The 22340-nt window shown below is 38.0% G+C and overlaps 1 protein-coding gene across 1 annotated transcript in view; it reads left to right on the top strand.

Moving 5' to 3' along the window:
- SCEL (sciellin) overlaps positions 1-21957 on the top strand; it is a gene marked incomplete at both ends in the record, with an annotated part of 113163 nt that extends 91206 nt beyond the window's left edge. Inside the window, 3 exons of the mRNA XM_080689489.1 lie at positions 6482-6590; positions 9134-9236; positions 21869-21957. Of these exons, the coding sequence (XP_080545615.1) occupies positions 6482-6590; positions 9134-9236; positions 21869-21957 (301 nt within the window). The remainder of the gene's footprint in view (positions 1-6481; positions 6591-9133; positions 9237-21868) is intronic.
- Between the last annotated feature and the right edge of the window lie 383 nt (positions 21958-22340).

Below are 22340 nucleotides of genomic sequence, written 5' to 3' on the forward strand. Positions count from 1 at the left end.
CCCAGGCCAACCCTTCTGCTATTGGTGATCCCCAGCGTGGCCGTATTATTAGCCTCCGGGCTTCACTGCATCACTAGACCCCTCTTAGCCCTCCCTCTTTGCAGTTTCTGAAGCCAGCTTGCTTTGCAAACAGCTGTGAGGCTATGTGGTAAGGGCCGTGCTGGCCCAAGGCTCAGTTCCCAGGGGCAGGGCTATGATGAGTATTGATTTAGTGCTGGTGAGCTGGCTGAACTCCAGGTTTCTGCTCTAAGTGATCCTCTTTACTGTTTATTGTTCAGAGGCGCCCATAGGTGACACTCTGGAGAGTGTGGCCTGCAGATTTCTAGTGGAGCAAATGAAAACAATTAACATTTCAACCCAACCCCTGGAATCAAGCTTAATGCAGATGCCTGTGTTTCTCTACAGCAGGGCCTGTGAATGTGATTCATGAGAGCAAGGGCAAATCTTGTTTTTATGGGTAGCCTTAGCTTCTAATGCAGTATTTGGCACCTAAAAGTATTCAATAAATGCTTTCTTATTTATTTATTTTTTATTTTTTATGTGGATCATATTGGAAATGGCATACATTCAGAATGTGCTTGGTGCCCTCTTTCCCCAACTTCTCCTTCCCCCCTCCCAACAATGAGTGTCAAGATTAACCACGCTACATTCACACTTACACACATTCGAATGTAGCTCCTCCATTAATCAACCTCAGCCTTTATCCTCTCCTACCCTTCCGTTCTAGCTTTGCTGAGGTTTCCACTCCGTTATCTGGAGTCCCTCTGGTATCCCTAACACTCTCTAGTTTGGGCATATTAAAGAAAACATATATTCCTTCTCTTTCTGTGCTTGGCTGATCTCACTTAACATAATGTTCTCTGGGTCTTTCCATTTTCTTGTGAATGACATGATTTTGTTCTTCTTTATATCCGAGTAGAATTCCATTGTGTGTATTTCTCATAATTTTGCAATCCATTCTTCTGTTGATGGAGACCTAGGTTGGTCCCATATTTTGGCTATTACAAATTGTGCTGCTCTGAAGATGGATATGCATATGTTAATGTCATTCTCTGATTTCAACCCCTTTGGAAAGATACGCAGAAATGGTATAGCCGGATCATATGGTGGATCCATTCCCAGTTTTCTAAGGAATCTCCACACTGATCTCCATAGTGGCTGCACAAATAACCCAATCAAGAAATGGGCAACTGAATTGAATAGACACTTCACAAAAGGAGAGATATGAATGGCCAATAGATACAAGAAAAGATGTTGAACATCACTAGCCATCAGGGAGATGCAAGCCAAAACTACGCTGAGATTCCATCTAATCCCAATCAGAGTGGCAAGTGTGAAGAAGTCAAATAACAACAAATGCTGGCTAGGATGTGGGGGAAGAGGAACTCATGCTGTTGGTGGGAGTACAAACTAGTTTAATAAATGATTTCTGAAAATATGAACCATATCCCATTTGCTAAAGGAAATAGCGTGGACCAGGCATCAAAATTATATCCTATTCTCTAATGATAGAACGTAAACTAGTAAGCCCTTATGGAAGACAGTATAGAAATTTCTCAAAAAACTAAAGATAGAACTTCCAGCAATCACACTATTGGGAATATAGCCAAAGGAAAGGAAATCAGTATGTCAAAGAAATATTTGTACCCCCATATACATAGCAGCTCTATTCACAGAAGCCAAGATACAGGATCAGCATAGATGTTCACCAAGGAATGCATAGATGAAAATGTGATATATATATATATATATATATATATATATATATATATATATATATAATGGAATATTATTCAGCTATAAAAAAGAATGAAGACCTGTCATTTATGACATTGGATGATCCTGGGGGACACTGTGTTAAGTGAAATAAACCAGGCATAGAAAGACAGATACCACACATGGTCACTCATAAGTGGAAGCTAAAAAATTTGATCTCAAAGGAGTAGAGTAGAATGGCACAGAAACTGGTAAGTAGGGTAGAGGAAGTATAGAGAAAATAACAGAAACTAAAATGCAGTTCGATAAGAGAAATAACTTTTAGAGCTCTACAGCACAGTAGCGTATATTTATATATTTCAAAATAGCTAGAAGAGATAATTTTGAGTGTGTGTGTGTGTGTGTGTGTGTGTGTGTGTGTGTGTTTAACTGAGGATTGAATCCAGGGGCATTCTCCCCCCCAAGCTATACTCTGCCCTTTTTACTTTTTTATTTTTGGAAATAGAGTCTCACTAAATTGCTGAGAGTCCCACTATGTTGCTGAAGCTGGTTTTGGACTTACTATTCTTCTCTCTCAGCCTCCCAAGTACTGGTATTACAGGCATGCACCACCACACCCAGCTAATTTGTGTGTGTGCGTGCGTGTGTGTGTGTGTGTGTGTGTGTGTGTGTGTGTGCGTAGTACTGGGAATGGAACTCATGGACATTCTACCTCTGAGCTACACCCTCAGCCCTATTTTTTGTTCTTTATTTTGACACAGGGTCTCACTGAGTTGCAGAGGGCCTCACTAAGTAGCTGAAGCTGTCTGCAAACCTCAGTCCTCCTGTCTCAGCCTTCCAAATGCTGGATTACAAGCGTGTGCCACCATTTCCGGCTCTAATTTTGAATGTTCTTCACACACACAAACACACACACACACACACACAATTAAATGCCTGAGATTATAATACTAACTACCTTGATTTGACCATTATATAATATATTACATATCAAAATACCACATTTTACTCAATAAATACTTATAATTACATGCCAATTAAATTTTTTTTTAAATGTCCCCTTTCGGGCACTTTTCCAAGGTCTTGCCCTTTATCAATGCTCTGCTGAGTGTCCTGCCTTTAAGTCATGCCTCCCTGAGCAATAATTGATACAAACTGTAGAATTATAGACATTATCTATCTAACCAAACACCCTGAACTAGGCTTTTCACAAAGATTTCTGGAAAAACTTTTGTCTAAATGCACAATATTAATAGATACAGTGCTAATCTCAGAGCTTTCCCTGGACTCATATTTTATTGCTAATGCAATTAATAAAAATGTTCCTTATTAAAGTCTTGGTGTTAATATGATAAATTTCAGTCTTGCTCCTAAAGGAGTCCATGAAACTTTGTTTTGTCATCAGAGAAGTCAGTTCTCCATCTGGTCAAGCAACTTTTGCTGTTGTGGTTAGTGTCTACAACTGGCTCTGTTCCTACAATCTTCATCCAAATACTTCATGTCCCATTAAGCGTGGCTTCCCAAATCACTACCAGCAGCTTTGGATACATATGTGGAAATACCAATGTCAATCTCAGTACTCTTTATGGGGAAAGGGGGACATGGGTAGGGAGCTGAGAGCCCCACAAATTCTGTGTGCATGTAAATCACTGTCAACTTGATTTGTATTATGATATGAGACTATAATGCACCAACTAAAACATGTAAAAGTGGCTTCCCTCCTTGTAGGATAAGGACCAGCTTCCTTTGCATATGCCCTATGGGTCTCTAGAACCCAGTCCTACTGAACGTGGTCTGATGGTCAGGCAGAGTAGAAGCCCATGTGCAGGGGCATCCTTGGGCATCCTGTTCCATCTGCTTGGAGTTCTTCCATCATACTCATAAGCATTCCTCATGGGCCCACCGTGACAGTTCCTTCACCTCTAAGATTTAACCCCTGTGCACTTTCTCAGAAAAGCATTTCCTGTCTTCCCTCAACCTTAGTGAGTTTTTTTTTTCTCTCTCTCTCTCTGAGGATGAAACCCAGGGGGGTCCTCCCAGCCCTATTTTTAGTCTATTGTTTGTTTGTTTATTTATTTATTTTTGCAGTACCAGGGATGAAACCCAGGGGCACCTACCTCCGAGATACACCCCCAGTCCTATTTTTCAGTTTGTTTGTTTATTTATTTATTTATTTATTTATTTATTTAATGGTACTGGAGTTCCTAGAAGCCCCTCTACCTCCGGGCTACACTCCCAGACCTATTTTTACATTTTTATTTAGAAACAGGGTCTCCTAAGCCAGCACGCGCGGCTGGCTTCGAACCTGCGCGATCCTCCTGTCTTTGCCTCCCAAGCGCGGGGATTACAAGTGTGCGCCACCACGCCCGGCTGTCTTTTTATTTTTGAAACAGGGTCGCATTGAGTTGCGAAGGGCCTCACTAGGTAGTTGAGGCTGTCCATGAACCAGTTCTTCTGGTGTCAGCTTCCTGAATGCTGGGATTACAAGTGTGCGCTTCCACACCCAGTAGCCTTGGTGGTTCTCCCGATGGACTCTCCTCACCCTTTATCTGTCTCCATGTCATGCTGTCATTGTTGAACCAAACAGGTGGCTTTCCCAGTGGGAAGAGCTTCTAGTCATTGGAGGACCACATCTCCCCACTCCATCCTCCCAGCTCCTAGCTCAGTGCCTAGAAATGCATGGGTGATACAGAACACCTATCTTCTACTTTTTTTTTTTTTTTTTGGTGATACTGGGGATGGAAACCCTTTTACCTCTGGGCTACACTCCCAGACCTATTTTATATTTTTATTTGGAAACAGGGTCTCTTAAGCCAGCGAGGCTGGCTTCAAACCTGCGCGATCCTCCTGTCTCCGCCTCTCAAGCGTGGGGATTACAAGCTTGTGCCACCATGCCTGGCTCTCTTCTACTTTTAAATATCTGTGGTGCTTTTAGTCTTTTTTTTTTTTTCCTTTTGTTTTGCAGTATTAGGGATGGAACCCAAGGGCATTCTAGCTCTAAGCTATATCCCCGGCCCTATATTTTATTCTTTATTTTGAAACGAGGTTTCACTAAATTTCAGAGGGCCTCGCTAAGTAGCAGAGGCTGTTCACAAACCAGCCATTCTTCTGTCTCAGCCTCCCAGGTACTGGGATTATCAGCATGCTCCACCACACCTGGTGCATATAGTTTTAAACAGGAAGTTTTAGTGTGTGCAAACATGCATGTGTGTAAATACGGATAACTCATAGATAACAAAAAGAGAATGAAGTAAAAGGGGAGAATATTCACTTAAATACAACGGGATCAGAAAGAAGTTACCAGAATGACTGAAAATATAAAACCAAACAAGGTTTATTCATTCTAATCCCTTTTCTTTCTCCCATTTCCATCTTCTCTATTTCTCTTCCTGCAATTGATGACCACACAGTGGCTCGTGGGCATGACTACCTCATTCCAGCATGAGGAGCCCAGTAGAACTCATGGGTAGGCCAAAGACTCTGAGACCACGCTGCCTCCACTCAAAACCACTCACCAGCTGTGTGACAGCAGCAATTTACTTACCATTCTGTGCTTTTCTGTAATGTAATGATAAAAATATTAATACTGACTTTTCAGGTTGTTATGAAGAATAATTGAGTTTGTATAGGTAATACATGGGAAAAATGCACTAAGCATTTTAAGCACCATACAAGTTTGTTTTTTTTTTGTTTTTTGTTTTTTGTTTTTTGTTTTTACCACCCTATTATGTATCCTACTCCAGAAACTTTAGAACTCCATGCTGATGCCTCAAAACCAGTAAACTCTACCAGGTGATTTTTTTTTTCTTTTTTGCAGAATTAGGGGTTTAACCCAGGGACATTCTACCTCCAAGCTATACCCCAGCCCTATTTTTTATTCTTTATTTTGAAACAGGATGTCACTAAGTTATGGAGAGCCTCACTAAGTAGCTGCAGCTGGCTGCAAACCTATGATCCTCCTGTCTCAGCCTCCCAAGTGCTGGGATTACAAGCATGCGCCACCACTCGCAACTACTATTTAAGACAGTCCTACGATCTTCTAAAAGCAAAGGGATTCTTTCTTAAGGATCTGACATGATGTAAGATTTTTTTTTTACTTCTCTGAGCACATCTATAATTCAGTTATTGTTGAACATTAGTTTTCCAAAATAAAAAATAAAACTCCTCTCCCCCTCATCAAATGTTATGTCTCCCTGTACAGTATATATTTTGCCATTATAGGAATCCCTATAGCCTGACTCTCACCATGACATCAAGAGGAATATCATGTTGACTCTAGATCCTAGAGTTCTGAGCACTACATTTATGAGTTTATAAATAGTCTTGAATAGATTTATATGTGGGTCCTATTGAATGTTTCAAGACTAAAAAAATACATGAATCTGCTGCATATTTTCCCCATGTAATATGTAAAGTGATACATGTAAGTTAATAATTAAAAACCCTCTTCTAGCTTCAAGGGGCATTTATGACCTACTTCAACTAGAAAACTGAAATCTTTGTCCTCTCAAATGAATCCTTGATTGCTAATAAATTAATAATCTGAGACTTTTCCTCATGTTAATTCTTTGACATAATTTTGGGGTAACTAGAGAATCAGTTCTATTACTAGAACAAGTAATCTCTGAACTTTCCTTGATTTCAGTGCAATTTCCTAAAGTATCATCAAAATTAATATATTTCTGCATGACTTTATAGGGAATACATCTGTCTTTTATAGGATAGCAAATTTATTTTTAATATTTAATTGCTTATGTCTCTATAGGTCTGTCATTGAAAAAGATATGTGTACTTACTGCCGCAAACCCTTGGGTGTAGAGACTAAAATGATCTTAGATGAATTACAAATTTGCTGCCATTCCACTTGCTTTAAGGTAAACGTATTTATTTCCCTTATCTAAATATAAAATGGCATAACAACTGGGAGAAAAATATATATTGAAATACTTGGGATGAAATTAAAGCTTTCATAAAGCAACAATCTTCATTAATAATGAACCATTTACATATTTCTCAGAGTTCTGCAGCCTAAGCCTCAAAGGTTTGTAATGACCATCTTAATTTTAGGCTTTGCGTTGATTACTGATACATCTACTCACTTTTACTCTAGAGACATAAGCCTGTGGAAAAGATAAACACTTGTTCTTTTTATAAAAGTTTTAGCAACATTTTAATAAATCATATATTTATTAAATCACATCAAATACATGAGAAAAATTTAAATGTTAAATAAACCATTGAGAAGAAAGCAGTTCATTCTTCATGAAATTAGGCCTGATTGGATTTAATAATGGTTAAAACTCAGTCTTTTTTAGAGACCATTGATTAATTTTTTTCAGTACTGTGGATGGAACCCAGGGGCATTCTACCTCTGAGCTACATCCCCAGTCCTATTTTTTATTCTTTATTTTGAAACAGCCTCTCATTGAGTTGCAGTGGGCCTCACTAACTGAGGTTGTCAGCGAGAACCATGATCCTCTTATCTCAGCCTCCCAAATTCTAGGATTACAAGCCTGTGCCACCACACCCAGCTCATCATTGATTAATTATAATTAATTGTATCTTAATAAACAAGAGTAAACATTCATTAGCAGGGTGCTCCACTGTTCCAGTTCACTGGAAAACCTTTTTGTTTTTCATGATAACATCAGCGGGGTAAGCATTACATCTTGGAGTGTAATTGCATGAGTGGGCACTGAGCTGGGAGTCTGAAGACCTGAATTCTAGTAGTTCTGCTTTTGCCACTAACTATGGCTGTGTGACATTGGACAACCACCGACATTTCCTTGGTCTTGGTTTTCTTACCTGTAAAATGGGGGCAGTTTACCAGACCAATCCTCAACCCTGGCTGCATATTATAATCATCTAGGGAGCTAAGGAGGAAAAAAACAACAACACATGTTCGGCTGTCACCTATTAAACCAAGAACCTCAGAGATGAGTTGGGGGGCACTGATACCAATGAATCTAAGAGGCAGCCAACTTAAGAACCATTTACATAAATCTATGTGTGCTGACTAGCTGGCATTCTGTGGTTGCTGTGAATCATCTAATTCAGTCAAATACATGTAATACTTTGTCAGTTGATTGCTTCTCCTCCAGTTACTTTCAGACAGTAACATAAAACAATCAGAAATATGATACATCATTTCCAGCAAAAATCCCCCATCCAATATAGAATTGTGAAAATATAATCTGATGATTAAATAACTTTGATTATAAGAATATAAAACTACTTCCATTTAGTTATGAAATATATTCAATTAAAATATTACTTTAAATTATTATGAAGACAATTTTATAAACAAGAAAATTCTCCTGATTATTGTTTTTGGTAAGTATGAATCACTTTGATTTATTATATTTTAAATGCTTTTTTTCCATTTTCAATATAATTTTAGAATATAACAGAATAAAAACATTCCCCACACTTGTACAGAAAGACAGATTGTTCTCTAACGATCAAAATAGAGAACCACCTGGATGGGCTTAAAAGTGTCAAAGAGATGAATGACAATTTGCTTTAGTGAGTCCTCTTCTTTTTTGTGTGTGTGTGGTACTGGGGGTGGAACCTAGAGGCTTTCTACCTCTGAGCTATTCTCCCAGCCCTATTTTATGTTTTATTTGGAAACAGAGTCTCACTAAGTTGCTGAGAGCCTCACTAAGTAGCTGAGGCTGGCTTCGAACCTGTATGATCTTCCTGTCGCAGCCTCCCAAGCATGGGGATTACAAGGGTGCGCCACCACGCCCGGCTAAAGCCTACAGCACCCAGTATTCCCAGGCAGACGCCCATGCAAGTACTAACCAGGCCCGACCCAGCTTAGCTTCTGAGATCAGACGAGATTGGGCGCGTTCAGGGTGGTATGGCCATTAGTGAGTTCTCTTCTGAAAGCAACCACTGACTGCCTCATGTTCAGAAGTTGGCTAGTCTGCAGTGGACAGATCTAAAAGAGAGGTCGAAACTTTCATGCTTCTTTAACTGACATAACTCAGAACAAATCTGCCCCCACACACCATATATGGTTGGCAGTTTGTTTTGCTTAATGAAGTTGTGCCCAGACAGCATAGCTCTCCTTTATGTGAGCAAAAGAGCAATGCTGTCTTATGTTTTTGCTTGCAATATTGAGGGGTCATCCTGTCCTTGACAATTTGAATTTTTCATATCTTCTCCATTGTAAATTAAGTAGAAAATGCCAGTGGCAGATGTGACCTGAAATGTACCTACATGATAGGGAGATGCTGTGAGGATTTATTTGAGAACTTTAGCCTGTGTATTCTACAGGATACACTCAGTTTTCCCATGGTTTTTCTCCAGAATCCCTCTGTTACTTTAAAAGATCATCCTGAAAAAGGCTTATCTAACCTTTTCCCCTAAGAATCTACTGTGCAAACTTTATATATATTCTTTTCTTTGTTAGTGTGAAATATGCAAGCAGCCTTTGGAAAATCTACAGGCAGGTGACAGTATTTGGATTTATAGACAGACAATACACTGTGAACCTTGCTACTCTAAAGTTATAGGTAAGTGTTATCTCTGTAAGGAACAACACTTTTACTAGCACTAATGAGCATTTAGTGTCATTGAAAACTATGCGTTTCAATAAAATAAAAATACTTAGGAATTTAATAGCAGTTATACTATTGTAGTATTTTGTTTAATGGTATCAAATCGGTCAACATTTCCATTGTCTTCTAATATCAGACAGTGCATAGATAGAACTAAGCAAAGAAGTAATTTCTTTTAGAATTTTCTTAAAAATTTTCAAACAAAAATACCTATTTCCTAATATGATTGTTTAAATTGAAGTCCATTTTGTGAATGATCTCTTATGCTTGCGCTTAAATATATTGGTATCTAATTCAGTTGTTCAAATAAATTCCTTTCAAAGGTAAAACAAGATAATTCTACATAATTATATATTAAATATAGATTCTGAGTATTTTAAACAATTTAAGACCAAATATTACTATCGTTTGGACTCTTTTTTTCTGTGTGGTGCTGATAATTGAGTGCAGAGACCTTCTATCTCTGAGCTACAATCCAGCCCTTTCTGTATGTTTTTGTTTTGAAACAGTCTCCCTAGGTGCTGAGAATCTCAGCTGTATCTATGAGGTTGTTCTCCAACCTAAGGTCCAAGTATCACCACGTGTGGCTTTAATTTGTACTCTTAATTAGTATAAGTAATGTGAACAGAAAACATACAGACTTATGTTTTAACTGATTTTTTTATAATCTAAGCATGAATTTTTTTTGGTTTTTTTTTTTTTTTGTGGTACTGGGGTTCCTGGAAGCCCTTCTACCTCCGGGCTACACTCCCAGACCTATTTTTACATTTTTTTATTTGGAAACAGGGTCTCCCAAGCCAGTGCGCGCGGTTGGCTTCGAACCTGCGCGATCTTCCTGTCTCTGCCTCCCAAGTGCGGGGATTACAAGTGTGTACCACCACGCCCAGCCTAAGCATGAAATGTTTAAAAGCTGACTTAAAAGATAGGCACAAGCCAGGCATGATGGCGCATGCTTATAATCCCTGCGCTCGGGAAGCGGAGACAAGAGAATCGCGCAGGTTCGAAGCCAGCCGCGCTGGCTTAAGTGACCCTGTTTCCAAATTTAAAAAATATAAAAATAGGTCTGGGAGTGTAGCCCGGAGGTAAAAGGCCTTCCAGGAATCCCAGTACAAACAAATAAACAAAAACAAAAGCAACAACAACAAAGATATGCACAGTACATGATAAATTAGCAAAATTAAGTCCTATGAGATAGGGTTGATATTTCAAAGCCAATATCTACATTTTATTTTTAGATTAAATAGCAAGTAGAAAGTTAACCAAATAAATATTGAATGGAAGGTCAACAGCACTGTATGAACGGCCTTATTTTCTTTTAAAAATTTCTTTTATTGGTGCATTATATTCATACATCTTAATGGGATACAAGATGGTGGAGACATACATGCTCATATCATCCAATTAGCCCTTACCCAATTCCTACCCCATTCCCACCCCCTTCCTCCTTCCCATGTTTGGCTTAGTGATTGATATTGATGTGTTTGTCAAAGTACATCATGTGCATTAGAGATTTTCCCTCTTCCAGCCTCCCATTCCCTCAGTTAGGTTGCCTTATTTGCTCATCTATAGAATCTCCTTTTTCATCTAGAGTTCCTCCTATGACTCATTTTCTCCCTAGCTTTTGCATATTAGGGAGAGCATCCGATTTCTTATTTTTTGTGACTGACTAATCTCACTTAGCATAATGTCCTCCAGTTCCATCCATTTTGTGTAAATGACGTAATTGTGTTTTTCTTTATGGCTGAGTAAAATTCCATTGTGTACATATCTCACAGTTTTGTAATCCCTTCATCTGTTGATGTATACATTGGCTGGTTCCATAGTTTGGCAGTGGTGAATTGTGCAGCTATGAACATAGATATGCACGCATTAGTTTGGTAGCTTGCTTTCCTTTCTTTTGGGTGGTACAGGAGTGGTATTGCTCGATCATATGGTAAGTTCATTCCCACTCTTCTGAGGACCCTCCATACTGTTTTCCAAAGTGGTTGTACTAATTTGCAATCCCACCAACAATGTCGTAGAGTTCCCACTTCTCCACATTCTCACCAGAATTTGTTGTTGTTTGTGTTTTGAATGATTGTCCTAATTGGAGTTAGGTGGAATCTCAGGGTTGTTTTGATTTGCATCTCTCTGATTGCTAATGGTGTTGAACATTTTTTATGCATTTATTGTCCATTTGAATTTCTTCCCTTGTGAAGTGTCTATTTAGTTCATGTGCCCATTTTATGATTGGGTTATTTGTTTTCTAAGTGCTGAGTTTCATGAGTTCTCTGTATATTCTAGATATCAGTCCTCTATCAGAGGAGTAGTTGGCAAAAATCTTTTCCAATTCTGTTGGCTCTCGGTTAAGGTTCTTGCATGGATAGGCAGAATAAATATCAAAATGGTCATACTTCCAAAAGTGATGTACATATTCAACGCAATGCCCATTAAATTACCAAGATCATTCCTCACAGACATAGAAAAATCAGTCCTTAAATTCATTTGGAACAATGAAAAATCCAGAATAGCCAAAGTAGTTCTCAGCAACAAAAACGAAGCAGGAGGAATTAAAATACCTGACTTTAAACTATACTACAAAGCCATAGGAATAAAAACAGCATGGTACTGGCACAAAAACAGATATATTGATCAATGGAGCAGAATAGAAAACTCAGAAACAAAACCACACACTTACAGTCAATTAATTTTTGACAAAGGGGCCAAAACTCTACACTGGAATAAAGCCTGTTCAACAAATGTTGTTGGCAAAACTGGTTAACCATATGCAGAAAAATGGAAATTAATCCCACTTTCTCACCCTGCACAAGAGTCAATTCAAGATGGATCAAAGACTTAGAAATTATACCAGAGACCTTGAGGCTCCCTGAAGAGGGCATAGGTTCAACACTGCAACACATAGGCACAGATGAAAACCTTCTTAACAAGACCCCAAAGGCACAAGAAACTAAAAGACGAATCAATACAATAGATTGCATTACACTGAAGAGCTTCTGTACAACAAAGGAAACTATCATGAAGGGCCTTATTTTCTGATATCTTGTTGACTTAGTGAATCAAAGAGGAACATTTGGGATTCCTACATGGAATCCAAAGTATGGAACTTAATGACAAATATGTGAGTCTAATGAGCTACTGGGAGGCTACATCTGGTTAATGCTCTGAAAAATATTCAGAAACCCACGTTCCATCAGGCTTCAGAATCAATTACAAGAATAAACATAATTATATTCATACTTTGCCTTCTATTTTCTATTTTTCCAAGACAGCTCTGACTTTCACTTTTCTTTCTAATTTAGCAGCCTCACCATGATCCAATACGGTATCATAGGTCTCTATGTGGATGGTGGGAGCTCTAAAATTTTCAGTCTTCCGAAGGATGTGTGGTTACCCAGAGACTGGGAAGTTTTTGTGTCCACTGTCTGTGTCCTCCTAGCCTATGTGCATTCCACTGGCATTGCATTTTTTATAGTACACATAAGTTGTCAACATATGACTCTCAGCCACCCCATAAGTACACAAAACTGGGATCTGGTACATCATATATGACCAAAAGCTAGTGATGAGTTTAGGAACAGGAAGAAAAGTGGAATGTTTAATCCAAGACCATCCTCTGGATGAAGGATTGTTTTTTACATTTTAGTTGTGGGCTTATGTTTGTACTGAATTTAAATATCTTTTTTTTCCCTTAATTTTTCAGCAAAGTGGATTCAGTAATGCTGATACATGGAAATCAAGATGAAAGGCATGCATTAAGGAATTAAAAGTTACAAGTTATAAGAATAAGCAGTCTACAAAGGCATTTATACTGAAGATTAATATCTGTATAAATTTAACAATTCTGCTATTGTATAAATAATCCAATAACCTTCAGTAAGGTCATATACATAAAAATAAACATCTGGTATCTGGCTAGATTTGGTGATAAAAAATTCACATGGTATTAGTTACCGATGTCAAAGGAATAACACATCTGGTGGCCGTGAGCCCTCTCAGCTGTGGCCAGGCCTGTCTTTGCTTCATATTTCAGCTCTGCATCATGGTTTTCATTGTAATTGAATTTCTCAGTCTTTAACTATATTCCCATAAGAATTTGGATTCATAGGCATTATCAATATCTTGACAAATATGCTAAAGGAAGCAAGATATGCTTCCTTTTTCTGCAAAAGACATTCTGATAGAAATTTTCTCATAAAGTTTGGTACAAAGATCTCAACATAAAACGTTGTATGAACCTCAGGAAATCACTTAAGCTTTCCACATCTCTGTGACATTATTTGCAACATGAAGGGCATTGGACAAAATGGTATTTAAGGTCCTTCTCTGCTCTCTCAGTTTTCTGATTGTAAAATAAGTTTGAGTTTTCTCTTTAAAACACATCAGTGCGCCAGGCGTGGTGGCACACACTTGTAATCCCCGCGCTTGGGAGGCGGAAACAGGAGGATCACACAGGTTCAAAGTCAGCCGCGCTGGCTAAGAGACCGTTTCCAAAAATAAAAAAGTATAAAATAGGTCTGGGAGTGTAGCCCAGAGGTAGAAGAGCTTCCAGGAACCCCAGTACCACAAAAAATAATAAATAAATAAATAAAACACATCAGTGTATGTATTTGTTAAGCTCACTGAACTAAGCAGGACATATAAAAATTTTATTTTAGTGTCATCCTTTGGTTTATCACAGAAATAGTTTTTATAGGCTGTACTTTTAAAAAGAAAGAAATAGATTTATAGGTAACAGGTTAAATCATATGACATGTATAATGAACATATTAGAACTTATTAAATTTTCATTGCATGTTATTTCAAAATCTGGGTATACCAATAATCTATGATAAATAATGGTTATGGATCACAAAGACATGTTGCCTATATTCATATTATGTAGCACTTTACATTACAGAATTCTTATGAAAATAAAATGAACTATCAGTTTCACAGAATCTTTTTGTGGAGTATCTATAAATATTATCCTGTAACACTGAGTTTTGTCTATAATACTGAACATAGTTTATTATATCCTGTGCTATGCTGGTTAACTTATTTTGTTAAATGCACTGACTTATTGTAATTGTACGTTATCGTGAGATTCACAGTGACACATTCACATATGCACACAGCATTATTTGGTTGCTTTTCTTCCCCAAACCTCCTCTCCCCTCCCCTCCTCCGTCACCTGCCGCTCCTCTGCTATTATGCTAGGTCTCTTCTCCTTATTTTTATGAGGTACGTTTATTTTTGTTTATTTTTGTTTGGTTTTGTGGTACTGGGGGTTGAACTCATGTCTACCCCTAACCCTATTTTTTATTCTGTATTTTGAAATAGGGCCTTACTAAAGTGTAGAGGGCCTCGTTGTCACAGGAGGAACCTGCAATCCTCCTGTCTCAGCCTCCCAAGGAGTGGGATTACAAGTGTGCACTGCCACACCCGGCTTTATGAGGTCCCTTTCATTTCTTGTTTTCTCTTTACCCTCCACATATGAGATAAAACATGTAGCCCTTGATTTTCTGGGTCTGGCTGATCTCACTTAGCACGTATTCTCTAGTTCCATCCATTTTCCTGCACCTGACTTTTTTTTTTAATTTTGCCATACTGGGAATTGAACCTAAAAGCATTCTACTTTAGAGCTATACTCCAGCCCTATTTTTTATTCTTTATTTTGAAACAGGGTCTCATTAAGTGGCAGAGGGCCTCACTAAGTAGCTAAGGCTGGCTGCAAACATGTGACCCTCTTCTTGGCCTCCCAAGTACTGGGATTACAAGCCTGCGCCACCCTGCCTGGCTCATGACATAATCTAGTTCTTTATGGCTGAGTAAAACCCCATCATGTGTATAAACCACATTTACCTTATTCATTCGACTGCTGACAGGCACATGTTGTTTCCATAGCTTGGCTATTGCAAATTGTGCTGCTATGAACATGGATATACGTATGTAACTCTGTTCTGTTTTGGAAGGATTCTGAGGAATGGTAACGCGAGTCAAATGGTGGTTCCATTCCTAGTCTTTTGAGGAACCTCTGTATTGATCACCGTAGTTTGTTGTACTAACTTACAGCCCCACTACCAATGCATACTGTTCCTTTTGTCTCACAACCTCGCCGACATCTTTCCTCTCTCTAGCTCACTTGCTTTTGTTCAGGATTGAACCCAGAGAAATTCTACCTCTGAGCTCCAGCCCCAGCATCTTTTATTTTATTTTTTTTTATTTTGAAACAGTGTCTCACTAAATTGCACAAGCTGACCTCAACCCCACCATATTGGCCCACCAAGTACTGGGATTATAGATGTACACCACTGCACTGGGCTCACCATATTGTTTTTATTCTTGATAACTGCCATTCTAAATTAAGTGAGATAGAATCTTTATTTTGTTTTGATTTTCATTTACTTGATTAGTCAGCTTAATTTTTTAACGGCTTAATTTTTATGGCATTTACTTATTTGTTTGTTTATTTATTTATTTATTTATTTATTTACTGTGGTACTGGGGATTGAACCCAAGAGCATTCTTCCTCTGGGCTATACTCCCAGACCAATTTTATTATTTATTTATTTATTTATTTATTTATTTATTTATTCATTTATTATTTTTGCAGTACTAGTAATGGAACCCAGGGGCACTCTACCACCGAGCTATATGCCTAACCCTATTTTTTTATTTTTTATTTTTGAAACAGGGTCTCACTGAGTTGGGAAGGACCTCACTAAGTAACTGAGGCCATCCACAAACATCGATCTTCCTGTCTCAGCCTCTCATATGCTAGGATTACAAGTGTGTGCCACCATACCCCGCTCTATTTATTTATCTATTTTTATTTTTGAAACAGGGTTTCACTAAATTGCTAAGGCTGTCCTCAAACCACAATCCTCCTGTTTCAGCCTCCCAAGTACGGGATTATAGGTGTGTGCCATCATGGCTATGGCTTTTATTTTTAAAGAGCATTTGCTGAAGGAATTAAAAACTTGATATTTATATGAGAAGTTATTATTTTATTAACATTGAGAAATTGAACCTATAAAATCTTTTTGATACTGGGGATTGAACCCAGGGGCATTCTATGTCTGAGCTATACTTTTGATCCTTTCTATATTTTTTTTTATTTTGAAACAGGGTCTTTCTAAGTTATGGAAAGTCTTGGTAACTTGCAGACTGACCTTGAATCTATAATCCTCCTGTCTCAGATTCCCAAGTACTGGGATTACAGGCATGCACCACCATGCTAGGTTTGAATTTATAAACAATTTCATAAACACATAGAAACTGTTCCTTGAAGGAATAGATATTGAGGTAGGAGTGGAAGTCTAGGGAGATTTTAAGCAGTTGAGAGAAACTGACATGAACTAGGGGGATTAAAAGATGATTACATATAACGCAAATGGTGATAAATTTAAAGAATTATTCTCTGGTGTAATAATCTTATGCCTCTTTCACGTATAGGGACTGTTCCACAAAGGGTTAAACACAAAGAGATTATTAAAATACAGCAATGTATAATTGTCCTATGGAGCGTGAGCCAGAAAAAACAATTAATAATAATTTGATATTCATTAATTCATGCCTGATGAGAAGCAGTGGTAATTGAGCCATATGTTTTATTGTTCTTTTATTACATGCTATCAGAGTGCATCAAAAGAAATAATTTTCTTAGAGTTGAAATTCACTGCAGAAAAGGATGGATGAAATAGCAGCCTTGCCTTTTCTATGAAGTATATTAACATCTCAATGCTTTTGTAGTAATTAAAAATCATCTGAGTGTCATTTTAAATGTGTAAAAATTTAAAGGGAACACATTTTTTCACTCTTGCTGTTTTATGGATGCTTCCCTCTACAATAATGTATTAAATCAAACAAAAAGCTGTTATTAAAAGTGGAATAAATACAGAGCAGAGAGAGAAGGGCCTCTGATTCATCAAGACCACTCATTCTGTGAGTTCATTCTCACTGCAGGGGTGATAGACTCCTGACACAATTTAGACGATCTCACATTTCACAATCAATTAATTGTGTTTTGATTGTCATACTTTTCCTTGAGACAGTTGCCCTAGGACTACCAGGTCCTGAATTCTATTACTAATTGAAAAGTGCCTCCAAAAAAAGAAATACTAGTTCCATCTTGACAATGTTTTTTGAAGAAAGAAAAAAGAAATAGAACAATTTCAGAGAAGAATTTGTTAAAATAGCATGAAACTTTACAATAAGGCCAAGAAATAAGAATTTATTCAAGAAGTAATCTGCATATCCTTAATTGTTTGATTGCAATCTCTCAGCAAATTGTGAGCGATGAGAGGGCCCAGCTATCCCTGTCGGCACACTCTGACTTGTTTACTATGGTAGACAATAGTGAGTGTTTTAAACATTGGCATGTTTGGAACATTTTCCTGCTCAGCTTAATTCAGAGCTCTATCAATACAACTGACTGGCAAAATAACAACGATAGTGATTTTAAAAAATAATATGGAATTGTTATTTTGATACAGTGTAAATAAATTTTAGAATTCCACCTATTCCGTAGTAGTCAGCAGATTCCAGAGGGACCCATAAATACTCTCATCTTGGGTAGGCTACTTTCCCTCCTATGCTCATTATCTTTTGTTTAAAATGTGGAGTTTAGCCGGGAGTGGTGGCGCACGCTTGTAATCCCGCAACTGGGAGGCAGAGACAGGAGGATCCTGCATGTTCGAAGCCAGACGTGCTGGCTTAAGAGACCCTGTTTCCAAAAATTAAAAAAAGTGGAGTTTAAGCACAGAGTGATGCACATGCCTGAAAGTCCAGTTCTTGGGAGGCTAAGAGAGAAGGATCACAGGTTCAAGGCCAATCTTAGCAAGTTAGCAAGAACCTCACCAAGTTAGAAAGACCCTGTTTCAAAATAAAAAATAATAAAATAATTAAAGAAGGGCTGGGATGAAGTTAGGAGATAAAATGCCAGTGAGTTCAATCCCCAGTACCAAAAAATAAAAAGTGGGGTTTAGAATATTGGTTCTAATGTACTCACCAGCTCAAGCACTACATGAATATGAGCATTCCTGCTGCCCACCCTATTTTTATATACTATCTTCTGCTCGGTGCCTGAAGGTTACTGAATGTTTTGTGTGTATTTGAGACTTTCATTGGAGTTCCTTATAAGACAAATGTTGAAAGCCATCCTGATACCTATTTACTGGATCTTTGTCCTGCCATTTGAGAAGAATGGTTTCTGAGAGATATTACTAAAATATTCCATTGTACATTTTAGGTGATGATTTAAGTTTCCTCCCTGTTACAGGAAGGCGAACACCATTTATCAGTTTTTAAATGCCATCTGGAAGGCTCTTTTAACTTCACTGGCCTCTTCATTTTCTTTGATATATCCTACTCATTAGTATGTTAAATATCTGGTTATTCTTGGCTCTGTAGAAGAAAAGAGGCATGGCTAACAAGCTGTCATCATTCATGCATTTATTCATCCTGCTATTCAGTAACTTACATTGTTTTCTTTGAGAACTTACAGTGCAGGTCCTAGTGATGAATAAAACAGCAAAAACTCTTGCCCTCCTGGAACTTACATTCTAATGAGGAGAGGGCAGGAGAGGGACAGGTTGAAAAGCAAAAATACTAATGCAATAATTCTGAAATCATTAAGACCTTACAGGAAACTAAACACAGTGACTGTGCAAATGGGATACTTTTAAAAATACTGTGGTAAGCCAGGCGTGGTGACTCATGCCTGTAACCCCAGCATTCAGGAGTCTGAGACAGGAGGATTGTGGTTCGAGGCCAGCCTCAGCTACTTTGCAATTCAGTAAGACTCTGTTTCAAAATAAGGAATAAAAAAAATAGGGCTGAGGGTGTAGCTCGGTGGTAGAATGTTCCTGGGCTCCATCCCTAGTACCACAAAAATTTTAAAAATACAAAAAATTGCCGGGCGTGGTGGCGCACGCTTGTAATCCCCGCGCTTGGGAGGCAGAGACAGGAGGATCGCGCAGGTTCGAAGCCAGCTGTGCGCGCTGGCTTAGGAGACCCTGTTTCCAAATAAAAATGTAAAAATAGGTCTGGGAGTGTAGCCCGGAGGTAGAAGGGCTTCCAGGAACCCCAGTACCACCAAAAAAAAAAAAATAATAATAATAATAAAATAAAAAAATACAAAATACAAAAAATAAAAATACTGTGGTAAGATGAGGATGAGATATTTAAATGGATCGAAATGATGGTAAGGAACCAACATGAAGGAACGTTTTCTTAGAAGAGATGTCTTAGATTTGGGTGACATCTGACGATTTTCTGGGCTAAACCTAATCTTGCTTCTTTTAAACATAATCAGATGGAAATTAGAATGCTAGGAGACAGAGATTAGTCAAAAGATTTTTAAGGTTTCTCTATTGTCCATGAAAAATAATGTTCATAAATGACTGAGACTGATTTCAATTCTGTGCCAAAGGCAAGTTACCCCAGAATGACACTGCCCGTGTAGGCTAAGAACCCCAGCCCTGGTGGGTGTGAGGGAGCACAGTGACTTAGGCAGGACTGGGAGGTGTGACCCACCCATGATGGAGTGGAAGCAAGGGATGGTGTGTGATCTTATCTCATGTGAGGCGCACAGGTTCAGATCACTTTCCTTTTTAGAAACATTAAGCAGTAAAGCAGGAATTTCACATTTCTCACCTCCTCTTCCCTGTTGCAAGATGAATAATGTATCTGATGGAAAGAAACATCCGGATCTTGGTGTGCTTTTCTCAACTGTTACAATTTGTTAATTTGACTTCCTTTCCCAAGTGAAAATAGATCTTTAGGGTTTTTCAAGCGCCTAGAGGCAAATTGGATTTCAAATCTACAGAGAAGTGTCTAGGCCCTAAATTCAGTATAGTTTTGGTGTGATTCAGGAATAGAAAGTGTGTAAGGGTAACTTCAGGATAGAGGAGAAAAGACTCCAATAAAGTATGGAGGGTGTTCAGGGGAAGGAGGAGAGCGGATAAAGACCTGAAGAAGGTAACCATTTAAGTAATGCTATGTACATTTAAGGGGAAGGAGAAGGGTGGGACCAGAAGAGATGATACTCCATGAAATATATGCATGTATATGCCTATCATTCCATATTTCAATGTGATTATTAATTGCTATGCACCATTAAAGGAAAAAAATTTTGAATAAGAATAAAAGAAAAGGAAGGAAGTCTGTTAGGAGGCTGGAATTAGCAAATAGGAAGATAGATGTTGAAGAAGTAGGCAAGAGACAGGTCATGCTAGTTTTATAACTGATCATTAAAAATATGTATTATTAAGTGGAGGTTGTATAGGTAAAATTCCTAGGAGGGCAATGTTTTGAACTGAGCTTCTGCCCTGGGCCCAGCAGACCAAACCAAATGGAATTGTTTCTGCCCAGGGTCCATACCACCAAGCTGAAACTAAGTTCTTTATTTGAACTTCTGAGAAACCAGAGGAGGGATAATAGTCAAATCCCTGAACAGACCAGTTTTAGACAACATGATTAGAAAGAAGGGCCTTCCTGCTTTAACCTTTACAAAGAAACTTTGAAACAACCAGTTCACTTTTTGTTCTCAGTTTCTGCTTTCTCAGCTCTTTTCTGTCTGTAATGCCAACCTCCTCTGCTCAGCTCATGGGAACATTCATTCTGTTTTATAGAATGTGCTATTCTTCCATTTAAAATCACAAATAAAAGGCTAATTAAGATCTCTAAATGTGTTGCAATTTTTCTTTTGATAATTTACTTATAATTCCTTTATACCACTTAGATTTGTGTCATTAAATATTAATGGATATCACTGATTTAATGAACTGATTTAAATCATATTGAAACAAGTAGAGCTAACTTATTTTTACTTTTCACATTTCACAAAGATTCAAAGATTTAACCAAAATGGAACAATACCTAAAAGTAAAAAATGCAAATCTATTAAACTTCTAGAAAATGGAAGAAAATTCAAAACTTTCTTAAGTTTGGTGAAGAGTTTTTATATGTGGAACTAAAAGCATAATGTATACAAGAAAAAATTAGTATGTTGAAATTTATTAAAATATACACTGTTTAGAGGATGAAAAGGTAAGCCACAGACTGGAAGAAAATCTCTTCATATTACTTGTCTGGAACATGTCTCTGGCATATACAAATAATTCTTAAAACTCAACAATAAAATAAATCCAAAAAATTTAATTAAAAACAAAGTATCTGAACAGATACTTTACCAGAGAAAACATCTAGATAACAAATACATATATGAAAGGTGCTCAAAACATTTGTCATAAGGATAATGCAACTTAGAACAACAATGAGATACTATATGTCTATTAAAAAGGCTAAATCTAAACACACTTGTTAGTACCCAACATTAGTATAATACATTTGCCATAGTTAAATGAATCCATCTGTCAAAGGCCAGCTGTTGCTGCAGGGGAGGCTTCAATGGTGATATCCCCAGACTGAAGAAAGCACATGGAGTGGCCATCAAGAGAACAACAGTGCTTTATTCAATAGCTTTGTTCTTTATATAGGACTCTGGGAAAAATGGCACAGGTTAACACCAGCGTGGATCTATACTGGTGTGTTGCATTTTTCCCAGTCATGCTCATTTAATTAAATGCATATCTGTGGCTGCTCAGGGTCATATCTCCTGCTGCCTCTCCTTCCTCAAGCATTATACTCTCTCTACCCCTACAGGGTAGCAGTGTGCGACTTGACCCAGAGATAAGCATATTGGGAGAAAATCATGAAGATTGGTCTCTGTTGGTTTCCATTCTTACCACCACCAGTTAGCATCTCTTGGGGAAACCAGTCATTTGATTGATTACAAGCCAGTTCACCTGTTCTATACAAAAAGGTCCTATGTGAAAGAATACAGGTGGTGTAATATAGGAAGACAGCAGGTTTCAGTTGCTTGAAGACTCAAAACTCAACCAGTGGGAAGACTGTTTCTTGGAAAGAGAAGAAAAGCAATCAGAACTCAAGAGAATAAAGACAGTAGAAATGTGGTGAAACTGGATCCAACATGGAGTGCAGAAGACTGAAAAGAGCCCCACATGTTTCATCTGATGAGAAGAAAGTGGAGGCGGCACCATCTTGGCAAGCCAGTGC

The sequence above is a fragment of the Muscardinus avellanarius genome (genome assembly GCF_963383645.1).
Source record: "Muscardinus avellanarius genome assembly, chromosome: 2".
Taxonomy (NCBI): Eukaryota; Metazoa; Chordata; class Mammalia; order Rodentia; family Gliridae; genus Muscardinus; species Muscardinus avellanarius.